The 14,894-nt window shown below is 50.8% G+C and overlaps 2 protein-coding genes across 5 annotated transcripts in view; one reads left to right on the forward strand and one right to left on the reverse strand.

Moving 5' to 3' along the window:
- Nucleotides 1-6,815, forward strand: part of Srcin1 (SRC kinase signaling inhibitor 1) — a 64,973-nt gene extending 58,158 nt beyond the window's left edge. For 3 of the 4 annotated variants that reach the window (XM_015506639.2, XM_048785561.1, XM_048785575.1), the window contains one exon: nucleotides 3,416-6,815. In XM_015506639.2, the coding sequence (XP_015362125.1) occupies nucleotides 3,416-3,550 (135 nt within the window). In that variant the 3' untranslated portion in view covers nucleotides 3,551-6,815. Of the gene's footprint in view, nucleotides 1-3,146 lie in introns of all 4 variants that reach the window. The other variant, XM_048785567.1, reaches the window with a different exon arrangement.
- A 7,814-nt stretch (nucleotides 6,816-14,629) lies between these two features.
- The window catches only part of Arhgap23 (Rho GTPase activating protein 23), an 83,333-nt gene continuing 83,068 nt past the window's right edge, over nucleotides 14,630-14,894 (reverse strand). The window contains exon 25 of the mRNA XM_015506632.2: nucleotides 14,630-14,866. Coding sequence (XP_015362118.2) covers nucleotides 14,630-14,866 — 237 coding nt within the window. The remainder of the gene's footprint in view (nucleotides 14,867-14,894) is intronic.

The following is a 14,894-nucleotide window of genomic DNA, read 5'->3' on the forward strand; positions in this document are numbered from 1 at the left end:
TATTTATTTATTTATTTATTTAAGTTCTCGGCAGACACAACATCTTTGTTTGTATGTGGTGCTGAGGATCGAACCCGGGCCGCACGCATGCCAGGCGAGCGTGCTACCGCTTGGGCCACATCCCCAGCCCCTGGAACCTGGCTCTTTTATGGACCTTTCTCCTCTGCCCGCCCTACACTTTTGTCACCTCTGACCTATTTTCTAAGACCTGCAGGGACTTTGTAAAATGCAGATTTAATGATCTCTCTCTCTCACACACCAGTTCAAACCTGTGTCTTCTGGCCCAAACAGAATCCCCTGCAGTGTGGCCCAGCCAGGGCTCTTCATGACAGCTCTGTCCTCTGGGCCATTACTCCCCTTACCCTTGTTAACACCCTTGATGTGCTCCGGCTGCCTAGACCACTAGGGCCGGCACATGGTCCCCACCGCCCAGTCTGTGGCCTTGACCCAAACCCTCTTCTATACAGTGGGAAGGAAAACAGGCAACAGGGCCGTCCCCCTGGGCTGGAGTGTGCACTTGTCAGGGATGACACTGAGCCTTGGAGCTCGCCTGCCTTGGGACGATGTGCTGGAGGGAGTAGTAGTGCCGAGAACAGAGGCAAGGAAATGGGGTGGGGGTCTCCAAGAGGGCAGTGCATTGGAACAGCGCTTTACTGCAGAGAAGCCCCAGGAAATGACTGGGAAAGTGCCCATGAGTGCTGGGCTCAGGATCCAAGAGGAGATGGGATCTGGATTCCCAGGGGTGCAAGGATCAAGAAGTGGTGCCGACCTGAAGCCATGAACACGCCCTCTTCTATTAGGACTATAGAATCCCCTGAAGACCACCTATTCTCTCTTCTCCAGTGGCTCAAGTCAAGAGACCTTGTTGGACCGTCCCCCTAGAGAGTCCAGGGAATGACAGGATGTTGAGGCCTCCAGGAGGAGCTGGCAAGAGCAGGACCTAGGACCTCCTAGAGGGGAAGAGCAGGGGGCCTCTCTGGCTCTTGCGGCTCCCTGTGTGGCCCTGGAATGACAGAGACAAGACAGACCCTGGCTCAGGATGATCTGCTTCTGTAGGAAATTCTGCCTTGGAGCTGAGGGCTGGGCAGCGTGCTAGAGTCAGACCAGGCAGGGGAGCAGGCCTCTGCCCAGAGAGTTCCAAGCCTCCCCAGTGGAAAGCCGGACACCTATGAGGTTTCTGCTTTGCCACAAAAGTGACAAAGTTCTGCTTCTCTGGACAAAATCAGGACCCACAGGGGAGGACTAGCTGGTGAAATGGAAGGATAGACCCCTTCAGAGACAGCAGCTGTGACACTGGAGAACTCTGAGCAACACAGGATGGCACAGTCGGACCTGCTACCTCCGCTTCAGTACAACAGTTCAGTTGGGGCTGAAGCCAGATGGCCTTCAAGGAAGACACAAAACAAATGCTTATAGAGCCACTGCAAGTCGTCTCCGTGAAGAGGAGCCCAGTTAACCAGTGAATGCAACATGTCTAAAGGCCTTGCACTGGCTGTGGCGGGGGTGGGGTGGGGTAGTGGGGAGAAGGGCACAGTGCTTGGGTGAGGACAGGTCACCCGGGAGGCGGCACGCTCCCGGAAGGCGGTGTGCCAAAGACCAAAGCTTGCAAAGACTGAGGCCCTTGAAAATGCTGAAGGGAAGGAACAGAAAGCACTTTTAACTAGAAAGACCAGAGTTCAGAACAAAGCCAACAGCCAGGAGGGGACCATCACCTTGCTTGGGGACATGACGAGATGTGAAGAGACTCCAGGGAGGGAGTGGAGAAGCTCTCTCCCCTCCCTGCTTTGCAAGAAAGAAATTTAATGGGGAAGGCTAGAGCAGGGGCGGGGGCCGAGCCCAAGGTAAGTGATAGATGGTAAGAGAGCTCCTGGTCGCCTTTAGATGAGTGTCTTTGAGACCAGATTCTGGAGCCTGGTGAGGGCCAGCTTGTCTCATGGCAGTGGGCAAAGGATGCACGAATCCAGCGACCCTGTGGCTGCTGCCCTGGAACCTTTGAGGAATGGAAGAGCAACCACAGTGAAGAGGAGGAGGGCCAGAAAACCCACACTGTAGCCTCAGCTTTCATAAAGAGGAAATGCAGGCTGCAAACTGCAGTGTAATAAAGCCCCCGGATGAATTGCTGGCCAGGGCCGTTTCTGTGCTCTTGGAAGAACAAATGGTGATCACCAGCCACAGGGTGGTTCCCTGGGAGCCAGGAAGACCAGGCCTCCTGTGTCCCTGCTGCCTGCAGGAGGCAGGACTTGCTTGAGACCTGCAAGGCTCCTGGGAGAGCCTACCCGACAGCTGGGGACAACATAGGTCCTTGGGAAATGGAGTGACCATGCCCAGATATAAATTCAGGAAGGTCTCCGGTGATAAGCCACAGGACTTTGTCTTCAGTCTTATCTTTTCAGTCACGTTCTTAAAATATCAAAGCTGTTAGTAGCTAAGCGAGTCCAGAAGTTGCGGGGAGAAAGCCTGGTCGGTGTGGTCCTCACAGAGGATTCCAAAATTAAATACCCGGGCACCTGCTTAAAATGCACATTCCCAAACCCACATCAGAAACATTCTGGAGGGGGACCCAGGAATCTGCATTTGTGACACATGTCCTAGAGATAATGCAGATGGTTCTTGAACCACCCTATGGAGACCACAATTTCGGAGTACAAGCCTCCAGGACCAGTAGAGATGCAGTCTCTGGGAGGTGGGAAGAGGGTGAGCAGCTGGTTCTGCCCGTCAGTGCTGGCCAGTGAAAGCAGGACACTTCTTGACCGAGTGGCCTCTCCACTTGCGGGGGGGCGGGGTGTCTTCCAGTGCTGAGAGGGAGGCTGGGTGCTGGGTGCTGGGTGCCTTCTTTCCCAGAGTCCCAGGCAGGAGTTCTTTGGGGAAGTGTTCCCCAAGAGAACAAGCTCATTCCTGTTTCCACCAGGATCCTTCTGCTTGGTACCTATCACCTGCTGAGGTGCAAGAGGGTCCCTGAATGCTGGGCTGGGCTGCTGGCCCCCTCTGCCTCCCACTCTGGAGGGCTTGCACCCCTGTCGCAGCTAACGGTTCACTTCTTCTCCCTCCCCTCCCCACCCCTCTCCTACCCTCTTATCCCCTCGCCTACCCCGGGCTCTCTTGTGCTCCTCTGGTGTCTCTCTCCTGCCTTCTCTCTTTCCTATCAGTAACCACGACGGACCCCACTCTGGTTTCTGGGCCCTTTGTTCCAACCCCTGCCCCTCCCCCCACCTTTCTGCCCCTGCAGAGCCCTCCCCCTGCCACTCAATTCAGGCAACTGCCGTCTCCAGATGCCCCTCTGGTTTCTTGCTTTTGCAGTTCATTTTCTCTTGGATTTGTGGAGGTTTTCCATTTTTTTTTTCAAAACTTCAGCTGGGGGCCAGCATGAAGGCTCTCCTTTGCTCTCTCTGACCCCTGACCCCTGTTTTTGTTCCAGGCCACTAAACCATCTAAAGAGATGAGCGGGTCGAATGAGACCTCAAGCCCAGTCTCAGAAAAGCCCTCGGCTTCCAGAACCTCCATCCCTGTATTGACTTCCTTTGGGGCAAGGAATTCTTCCATCTCCTTCTAGAAGCCCCTCACGCCTCCACCCCAGCCTGTCTTCTCCCTCGCTCCCGTCATCTCTCCCTACTCTGCTTTCCTCCATCCCCCCACCCTGTTCTCCAGACCTGGGAAGGGTTGTCATGGGTGTGGCCCTCCTCAGCTCCCGGTCCTCATCCCTCAATTGGTGTTTTTGGTTTTTTAAATGATTCACTTTTAATTATCTTTTTTTAAAAAACAAAACATTCAATTAAAAACCAAACACACCACCTTCCTTTGACTTCCTGTTCCCAGATGGCCTTCTCCCGGCCCACTTCCTGTCATCTTCTCTCCCTTTTCTCTTTCGCCACTCGTCCTCCCGAGTCCATCCTGAGTTCCTGCTCCCTGCCTCCTTCCCCACCTTCCCCCCAACTTCCCAAGAACACTCCAAACAAACTCTGAGCCACGGAGACTTGGAGCGGCGAGAGGTCCCTCTCCCCTTCCTCCGAACCTTCCTGGAGGAACCTGTGGACATTGGACCAACCCCGGCATCAGGCTGGAAGATGGGACGAGGGAGGTCCTGGCCCTGGAGATGCCCCACTCCCTGTCCAGCCTCCATGAGACTGAACACTGCTGCTACTCTGCTCCCTTCCTCTCGCCCCCAATGGGCCTGGAGGCAAGACGGACAGGACCAGCCAGAGAGGAGGCCCGAGTCTGAGGCAGGTTGTGAGGCCAGGCAGCCAAGGCCACATAGCATCCTGCTTGGGTAGGGGCTGGCCTGTGCTAATGGAGGAAGGAAGCCCTCAGACTGCTGGTGTGGAGGCTGGGTGGAGGGAGGCCTGCCACTGGGGCCCTACCTTGGGAGAGGGCAGCCCTGGGAGGGGCATTTGGTACTTTTAGTTTCCTAATTTAGCACTTTAAATGCCATTAACTTATTTAATGGGGGTGGGGAGGGCAAGATTAAAGGGCCTAGAAAATTAAGTCTGAAGGCCTGGAGGGTGGGAAGGGTCTGGTTGTGAGGGAAATGGGGAGAATAGAGAAGGGATTGATTGGTGGGGGGCAGTGAGGACAGCTCTAACCCCACAGGTGGGGTGATCTGCCCTTCCACCATCCTCATTGTGATTTGAGGGTTTTCAGGGAGAGGATGAGATGTGCTTTCTCCATGGGGATCTGGTGACCACTGGTGAGATGTTTGAGGGTCCCCAAGTCCTGAGCAGCCAGCCAGTGTCCCGGCCTGTGACAGCCCTGACCCGCAGAGGCCTTGGGCAGTGAAGACTGGCTTTTGGCCAGGCCCTGGAGACTGGAGGAGAGGCTGATGATTTGGGTTCTCAGTCCTGGCCCCCCAGGGGGCACAGAAAAGGGCTGGCAGGGAGACTGGGGAGGGTAGGGAGGAGGGAGGCGGCTCCTGGGGCACAGGGTTCGGATCTGGAGCACAAAGTGCAGTAAGCACAGGGAGGGGGCGTTGGGATTCGTCCCCAGTAAGCACAGAAAGAAGGAGCCACTGAAGGACACAGACCCCAAGACCCTGGGGCCTGGCAGGGCAAGGTCAGCGCTGGGGGGGGGTGCCGGGGGGAGCTTCTGAGGGAGGGGAACTGGGTTGTGTTTCTTCATTGTTTTTGTTTTTGTTGGTTCATCCTTGTTTTTTAGCTTTGGATCATTTTTGTACCAAGGCAAGCAAGCCTTTTTGAAAAATAACAAAGAAGAGGAAAAAAAAAATATCCCTCCTGGAAAAAAAAAAAAAAAAAACCTAGAAAATAGGGGAAAAAAAGGACCTCATAAATGATGCAATTACTTTTAATTGCAGGCAACTCTTTACATTTAAGTGAAGTGTCTTAACATTTTATATTGTTTTAAAAATATATTTACATATTATATATATATAATATACGTAATATAAATATATATAAATATTTAAAAAAAGAAAAAAAAAGAAAACCACGGCCCTCTCTCCCTGGCCGCTGTTTGGCGGGGGAGGGGGGTAGAGTGGGCACATTGGCCTGGCTTCTGTGGTCCAGTGACGCGGTTGGGTTTGATTTGGCTGTACAGAGACCCCCTGACTTGGGAGGGGAGGGGGGAGTGGTGCCCCCTCCTCCCTCCACTCCATTACTCTTTGCTTGCTATTCTTCGCTTGTCCCCACACCCACCTCAGCCTGTGACCTGAGTGTGTGCCCCACCGTCATTGTCCGGAGTTGAATGTCCCTTTGTGGGGGAGGGGGAGATGGGGGAAGTGTCCATCCATGCAGGGGCAGATGGAGGGAGCCATGTCCCGCCCCACCCGTTCAGTAAAACCCAGTGGGATTTTCACCTTTCTTCACTTTAGTTCCTGTGCATTTATGGACTGGGAAGCATTTGTGTGGGATTGTGTGCAGCCTCCGTGTTTGTGTGTGCGTGTGCGTGTGCGCACTAGCACAAACTGACTTACCCATGTGTGTAGATGCATGGGATGTGCATGCACAGGAATGGCCTATTGTGTGCAGGGGGAGGTGTGTACACGTAGGTGCAGGTAACCTGTTTGGGCATCAGCACACACCTGTCTGCACATTAGTGTGAGAGGAGCTTTGCATGTGGGCACATGTGTAGTGTGTGTGCGGACATGCCTGGCTGCAAGAGACCTGTCTGGGGCCACATATGGACAGAGGTGTGTACATGGAGGTGCATGTGACCTGTGCCTGTGGGTGCATATGTATGCATGTGTGTGCTGGTGCAGACCCAGGAGTGTGGGAGTAGCTGTGTGTGTGTGTGTGTGTGTGTGTGAGACATGTGTGTGTCCCCTCATCCCTGCACCACTCTCCCTGGCTCCCTTCCAGAGCCCTCCGTCCCCACTGGCCCCTCAATGCCCGCCGCACGTCACCCCCCCAGCTGCATGCGCCTTGCTTCTCTGTCCATCAGTGTGTGCTTGACCAAGAGAAACTAAGCTGTCTGGGGGACCCCTGTACCAGGTCCCCGCCCCTGCCCACTGTGCTGTGTTACTCGCATGGGGGGGTTTCTCTCCTGCCCTTTCCACAATATGCTGTTTCCCCAAGAGCCTCAGGGCTCTGAGCGGGGTCCCAGGTGGGGCCCCCCGGGGCCAGCCCCAGCTCCGCACCTGCCCCATTCCCCCGTAGGGCCCGTGTTGGTGTAGCAGTGATGGCTTCTGTGGATATTCTGTGACCTCTGTCGGTGTAACTTGACAATTTTTAAATGGAAAAGGGTTGCTGTGTTTTCTGTCTCTTTTTTAATGTCCTTTTTTCTTCTCCCCACCTCCCTGCTCTTCTTTTTTGGTTTTTCTAGCCAAGTGTTTGGGGCTTTAATAAAACTTGTTTTTTTCCTCTCCTGGATCTCTGCCCATTGGCTGCTGTCTCGTTATTTCTCATCCTCACCCTTAGGGTTTAGAAGGAGCTGGGATAACGGGCAGAGGGTAGGAATCCTGGGCAGCCAGAGCCCTCACAGTTGGCAGGTGGGTAAGTAAGGAGGAGTGGCCGTGGGGCTGGCACTGCCCCAAGGGTCGTGGGAATGAATACACCCCAGATACTGAAGAGGGACCCTATGAACCTAGGGGCCAGTTCCTGGCTCAGCAATCCAGGAGGTGCCCCCCAAATCCTATCAACCATCAGTGAAGTAGCTCTGAGTGCTCCTTACATTCCAGTGACAAAGCCAGCACTCAGAGCTGTTGGGCATTTTGCCCCGAGTCACACAATAGGAAAACATAGGCTCAGAATTGAAATCCAGCTCTGCCTGTTCCCAAACCCAATGCTTTCTCCAAAAAACCAAGTAGGATTGAATTACCCCTGGGTGGGTTTCAGCTTCCTGTCCTCTGGTGGGATGACCCTTCATGGGGTTCCCCCATCTTTTCCAGAGCAGCAGCTTTCAGACTTCTGTACTTGTAACATGAACACTGCGCCTTGCATCTCCACCTCCATGCTGCGGGTGTGTGCATGTGTGAGCAAACACTGTCAACTACCTGGATGTTCTACTTGGGGTTGTTGGGTTTTTTTGTTTTTTGTTTTTTTTTTTTTTTGGTTTTTGGGGGGCTATGCCTGGGATTCCAGAGGTTGCACCAATGTTCTAAGTGTCCTGGAGACTGCCCTTCTAGGTGTTGTCCCACTTGGCTGCAGCCTGGCGTTATTGGATCTCTTCTACCTGCCAATTCCCACAAAAAAAAAAAAAAAAAATATGCACACACACACACACACACAAAAAAAACATGACTTGGGGCTGGGGTGGTGGCTCCGTGGAGGAGCAATTCCTTACTTGTGTGAGGCACTAGGTTCGATTCTCAGTGCCACGTATAAATAAATGAATAAATAAAGGTCCATCACCAACCAAAAAAAAATATTAAAAAACACAAAAAACCCCAAGACTTGTCTCATAAGGTAATGACAGTGTCCTGCAATCCTGAGCTCCCTAAAGCCCCAGTGTCTTTTCTTTTTGCTAAAGTCCCCTTTGGAGCCAAGGGTTGGGAATCTGCTGTCTGCTGGGAATGCCCACTGCGTGAGACCCCTCCTGTCAAGGCCCCCAGCAGCTCTACAGACCTCTTCCTACCCCAGCTCATCCCTTTTGTTGTTGTTGGTACTGGGGATTGAACTCAGGGGCACTCGACCACTGAGCCACATCTATTTTGTATTTTATTTAGAGACAGGGTCTCACTGAGTTGCTTAGTGCCTTGCTTTTGCTGAGGCTGGCTTTGAACTCGCGATTCTCCTGTCTCAGCCTCCTGAGCCACTGGAATTACAGGTGTGCGCCACCATGCCCGGCTCATCCCTGCGTTCTTTAGCATGTCAGCAGACCCTGTCTTCCTTTTCTATCCTATTCCCAGAAAATTGGGACAGTAGCCAATGCCTCCCTCCTTTATCTCCCCAAATCATCACGCCAAGCATGGACAGTTCAAGATCACAGAACAAATGGAAGCCTCAGCCGCAGGCCAGGGATTATGCCAGACACTTCACTCAGCCTTCAGATGCCCTTGCAGGTGAATTCCTGCTCCCTGGAACCACGGGGTCTCTGCAGGGAGCCAGCCAGAAAGCAGGAACACACCTAGCCAATTGTGGCAGGTGGCAAGCAGTGGCCTGTAAGGAACAGGCCTGTGACAATTGTGGCAGTGAGTGGTGGCGATGTCCTCAGGATGACCAGGCCAAGGTCACATCTGAGTGGAGACCTTAAGAATGAGGCGTGACTTTGTAGGAGCTGGTGGCTGAGGGTCTGTCCAAGGCTGAAGGCCCCAGGGTGGAGACGAATGGGTTCTAAGAAAATGAACAAAAAAGCCAACAGGAAGGTCGGGTGGTGGGTCGAAGCCCCACCAGGTTCGGGTGTGGGCTGGGGTAAGGCAGGTGGATCTCATCTCAAGAGCCTTGGGAAGCGATCGGAGGGTTTTCCATAAGAAAGTGTTCTATCTGACCAAGTATTTCAGAAGTTCCCTCTGGCTACAGCGATGGAAAGCAGGAGCAGGTAAAAGCAGGAAGCCACCATGCAGCTGACAACCCTGGGGCTGAGGAAGGGCAAAGAGAGGGTCAGTTGTAGATCTAAAGCAACGGAGCCAGAATGCAACCCAGGACGCATCCTCCCCACAGCTGGACTTCATTAATAATACTGTATATTACTAATCTCGGCCCTCTATGGAGTGCTCATTTAATCTAATGACTTGGGCAGGAGATAGTGTTATCTCCATTTTACTAGTGGAGAAGGCCGAGCAAAGCAAGGGTTGGAGCGAGATCAGATAGGCCTCAGAGCTCCAGTTCTAATGGGCTGGGCAAAAATAGGAGCCTGGGGAGGCCCTCATCTTGGGTACATCTCCCCTGGGACCCACCCTCAGCATTTTCTTCCTGTTTTTTATTATTATTATTATTATTATTATTAATACCAGGGGTTGAACTCAGGGCACTCAACCACTGAGCCACATCCCCAGCCCTGTTTTGAATTCTACTTAGAGACAGGGTCTCACTGAGTTGCTTAGCCTCTTGCTTTTGCTGAAGCTGGGATTACAGGCATGTGCCACTTTATTATTATTTTTAAGACACAAAGTTTTACTATGTTGCCCAGGCTGGCCTCCAACTCCTTTGGGCTCAAGCAACCCTCCTTCCTTAGCCTCATGAGCAGCTAGGACTACAGGTGTGGTTACCACACCCAGGCTAGTCTCTCCCTTTTTGATATTTGAGTGGCGTAAGCAATCCCTGAACTCAGAGTGAGCAATATCCACAGGGTTAAAGCCTTGGGCCTGTGGCTTCTATGCCACTTAACAGGTAACAGGTTCCTTGAAGGTCACTGATGTTGACAGATTGACACCACAATGGCACACCTGGCAGGAGGCCCCATCCCACAACCCTGGTCACCACCCCAGAAATCTCAAAATGCCCCCACCTTGCTTTAGCTCAGGCTGACAGTTAGGGTTCCTCTATAAGTTTCTGCCAGAAGGTCAGGAGAACACCTTAGTCCTTTACTTCAACTCTAGTAGGTTTGGAATTTCCTCCCCCACAAAAAAACTCTTCCCCTGAAGCATCAAACCTCGATGGACAGGCAGAGCTGCTTTTAAAGCACAATCTGTTGTTTGTCTTTTGCGGCTTTATTGAGATATAGTTTACGCACCATAAAATTCACCCATTTAAAACCTACAGTTCAGTGGTTTTTAGTATGTTCTCAGATATGTGCAGCCATCACTATGATCTAATTCTAGAACAGTTTCAACGTTCCCAAAAGAAACTCTGACCCTTAACAATCATTCCTCATTCCAGCTCCTTCCTCTCTGCCCCCTCCTGGTCCCCACCCCCAGCCCTCCATAACTGCTCATCTACTTTGACTCTCTGGAGTTGCACATTCCAGACACTTCCACAAACAGAGTTATACAACATATAGTCTTTTGTGATTCGCTTCTTTCTTTTTTGGTACTGGGGGTGCTTTACTCCTGAGCCACATCCCTAGCCCTTTTTCATTTTTTATTTTGAGACAGGTCTCTAAGTTGCCCAGGCTGGCTTTCAATTTGCAATCCTGCTTCAGCCTCCCAAGTTGCAGGATTTCAGACAGGCACCATCGTGCCTGGCTCCTGAGACTGGCTTCTTTCTGGCATGTTTTCAAATGTCATAGCATGAATCAATACTTCATTCCTTATTTATTTACTTACTTAGTTATTTCTAGTACCAGGGACTGAATCCAGGGGTGCTCAACCACTGAATCATGCCCCCAGTCCTTTTTTATTTTTTATTTTGAGAGAGGGTCTCACTAAGTTGCTTAGGCACTTGCCCAGTTGTTGAGGCTGTCCTTAAACTTTTGATCCTCCTGTCTCAGCCTCCTGAGTTGCTGGGGTTACAGGGGTGTGCTGCTATGCCCGACTTATACTTCATTTCTTTTGCAGCTAAATATGTTCCATTGTATGGATTTCCATTTTAAGTTGTTTTTCTTTTATGTTCGTCAGTTGATGGACATTTAGGTTGCTAGTATGTGAATGTTCAAGTACAAGGTGTTTTTTTGTGTGTGTGTGTGTGTGTGTGTGTGTTTGTGTGTGTGTGTGGACATGTTTCAGTTCTCTTGGGTCTATATCTAGAAGGAGAATTATTGGTTTATAGTAGCTCTTAGTTCACATTTTGAGGAACTGCCAAACTGTTTTCCAAAGCAGCTGCTACTTTGTGGTCTGACCACCTATGTACGTGGGTTCTAATTTCTCCACATCCTTGTCAAAACTTGTTATTGTCTGTCTTTTCCACTTCAGCCATCTTTAATGTGTGACCTCATAGCTCATTGTGGCTTTGATTGGCATTTCCCTTTTAAGGAATGATGTTGGGCATCTTTTCATGTGTTTATTGCGTGTATCTTCTCTGAAGAAGTATATCATTTGCTCATATTTATTTTTACTTTTAAGTTTATATTTATCTATCTATTTATTTTATTTATTTATTGGTATTAGGGATTGAACTCAGGGATGCTTTACCACCTAGCGACATCCCCAGCCTTTTTAATATTTTATTTAGAGACAGGGTCTAGGGGCTGGGGATGTGGCTCAAGCAGTAGCGCGCTCGCCTGGCATGCGTGCGGCCCGGGGGTTCGATCTTCAGCACCACATACAAACAAAAATGTTGTGTCCGCCGAAAACTGAAAAATAAATATTAAAAATTTTCTCTCTCTCTCTCTCACTCTCTCTCTTAAAAAAAAAAATAGAGACAGGGTCTAAGTTGCTTAGAGCCTCACTGAATTGCTGAAGCTGGCTTTGAACTCAAGGACCCTCCTGCCTCAGCCTCCAAAGTCGCTGGGATTAGAGATGTGTGCCATCACACCTGGCCCTAAAATAGATATTTTCTAATGTATTTTTTTAAATTCCTTTTTTGTTTCATTCACAATGTTTTCTTAGTTATTTTCTTAGTAGGTGCCCTGGGGATCCCAATTAGCATCTTAATTTCTAGTTAAACTCTAAAACAATCTAGCTTGGATTAGTAGTAAATTTAATTTTAATAGTTTATAAAAACTTTGCTCCTTTGGCTGCACTCTGTCCCCACTCCTTCATACTGTCATTACAAACTACACCATTACATGACAGCACAGTTTTATAACTATTGCTTTATGCAATAGTTGAACACAGAATTACAACAAAAATATACTATCTTTCATAATATATATGAAGTTATCCTTGTTTTATTTTATTTTTTTTAAGTTATTGATGGACTTTTATATTTTTTTTATTCATTTATATGTGGTGCTGAGAATTGAACTCAGTGCCTCATGCATGCTAGGAAGCGCTCTACCACTGAACCACAACCCCAGCCCCCCCTTACTGTTATTTTTTTTCTTTTCTTTTCTTTTTTAATTTCTTCATGTGGATTCAAGTTACTCTCTGGTAGCTCCATTTTAGCTCAAAGATTCACTCACCATGTTTATATGGCAGACCTGCCAGCAATAATTCTTATGAGATGTCTTCATTTCTCCTTTATTTTCAAAAGACAGAGAACAAGGGTTTGAACTATTTTCATTCAAAGCCTACCACAGTCTGCAGAAGCTGACCCAGTGGGAGGTAACAGCACCCCTGTGTCTTTAGCTTGGATTTAAGACTTAACCACCCACTTCCTTGAAGAATGAGTGACCTTGGGCACGTTAAGTCACTGCTCTGAGCCTCAGTTTCCTCACATGTAAAACGGAGATAACAATGGTGTTGAGCTCAAGAGTGTTGGGTGATTGGTTTCACCATTAAAGCCCTGGGGTGTTGGGGGAGGGCAGGGGATTCAGCGACTGAGCTTCCCCCAGTCTACATTCCCTCTCCTGCTCTTCCTCTCTTAGAGGACACCAGGCTTCTCAGAGGCAGCCTGGAAATAAATGGCAGGGCAACTAGAGAGCCACGACAGAAGAAAGCCACCCATGTTATAAGCTTATACATGTGATTTGGACAATCGGCAAGCCCCACACAGTCCTTTCACAATATAATCCAGGCCCGGGGTGCCCACGACAGCTGGACCAAACCTCCTGTCTGCCGGGCAGCACCTGAGACCATTTTGAAGTTCCAGGCCAGCCTGAGAAATAATCTACAGAAAAAAAGAGCAGATGCTCGAGGCAGCAATGAGGGAAACTGCTGCCCCTCCAACTGATGTCTGTGCCTATGTCACTGCTCATACTAGTCTCCCTGGACACTTGCAAAAGCCATCAGGAGAAATAGGTTTGCCTCCACCTGGTCCAGCCCATTCCCTCCTTTCTTGGGCCTGGTACCTCACCTGTCCCCCATCGCAAGCCCTGCTCTGTCCCACTCCTCCCTCCAAAACAAGTGACACTGATGACTTGTGCCTCAAGGAAGGTCATTTATTTCCAAGATATAGACTGTACTTTTAAGACAGGACTTTTCAGAAGCAGGAAATCTTAGTTGTTGCTTAGAGAAGTGTGTCAAGGACACAGTGAAAGGACCCATGCGGAGGTGGGGGGAGGGCTTTATCCAACACTGTTACAACACTTTTTTAAATGAGCAAAACATCTTTAAAAATCCTTATAAATTCTTTATAATATGTTACACATTTAGAGACAATATTTACAATAAAAGGCTGGGAGAGGGAGGAGACAGAAATCTACTTTACAGCAAATTTTTGCATAAAACAAGAGGACTGACCGAGGTGGCTGCGGGGTTCACAACCCCACCTGGGCTTCCCTGGAATGAGAGAGGGTGTGGGGGCCTGGTGATCTGAGGTTTATTTACAATGTGAAGGGGCTAGTGAGGGCTGATCCCGCCCATCCTGCAGGAACAGCTCAGTTCAGAACCCAAAAATCAGTGATATAGACACCAGGGGTGTTCTTGAATATTCCCCTCCTTAAGAGAAAGTGGGGGTCTGTGCCTGAGCAGTGGAAGGAACAGGCACAGCTGGAAGAACAAAAAGGAGGGAGGTACCAGCAGGGGCCCGAAGACCCTCCCCAAACTGGGCAACAAGGAGTTCCCCGTGGTAAAAGAGCTTGTGGGGGTGACTTAAGAGGTTGGCAAGAGTGTGTAGGGGATGTGACCCCTGGTGAGGGTTTACAGTCCCGTCTTTGCAGAACGGCCCCAATCCCTTCTCTGGCTCTGAGAAGCAGGGGCAGGATCCCTGTGGGCACCAAAGGCAGGGACCCTGGGGGCACGTGGGAGGACAGGTGGGAGTGAGGGCAGAAGTTGCTACTGGAAACACCTTTGGACAGTGACTACACACACACACACACACACCACACACACACAGACGCCCATTTCCCCCCAGGGGCACCCCTCTCCTCTCCCCAGACATACATACATACACCCCGCTCCCTTAGTTAGCTACGAGCTATTGGCGGGAGGGGCAGAGGAAAGAAGCAAAAAGCCAGTGTCACCCCGCGACCTTTCCTTTAATCCGAAACTTGGGGGTTTCGGACTAAATCCACACCCCATGGTCAACAAGGGTCTCTAAGTGAAGCCATAGCAAGCCCAGAAGGGCACACTCAAGTCACATGTTCAGGGCACACGGACCTCAGCAGCCCCTTCCCTCTCCTCACCGCCGGCTCGGGCCAGTGGTCCAGCTGGGGTTTCTCCCCTGCCCACCGCTCCTCAACTCCAGCACACAAACCAGAGACGCCTGTAGCCCGGGGCGGCGCCCAGGGGCTACAGGAGTGTGAGTGCAAGCCATGGAGACCCCAGTTCCCCAAGGGGCTCTGGGGAGGACTGGAGTCCGAGGGGCGTGCGAAAGGGAAAAGGGTGTCACAGACACTGATGGAGGCGGGAGGCGGTCGAGCGGCGTGGGGGCTGGCTCTGCAGGGCCGCCAGGTCTCCTGGTGGCAGCGAGGCGGCGGACGATGAGGCCCGCGCCTTGGTGGACTCTAGGCTGCTGAGGCCGGAGTCCTTGTTGTCACTGCGTGCCCGCGCACCCGTGGGCTCCGGCCCCCCACCTCCACCCAGCTCCTTCCATTCGTTGAAGTTGAGGTCGGTCAGAGGGCTCTGCACCACCACCGTGTGGCGGCGCCAG

This window comes from Marmota marmota, unplaced genomic scaffold (assembly GCF_001458135.2).
Source record: "Marmota marmota marmota unplaced genomic scaffold, marMar, whole genome shotgun sequence".
NCBI lineage: Eukaryota > Metazoa > Chordata > Mammalia > Rodentia > Sciuridae > Marmota > Marmota marmota.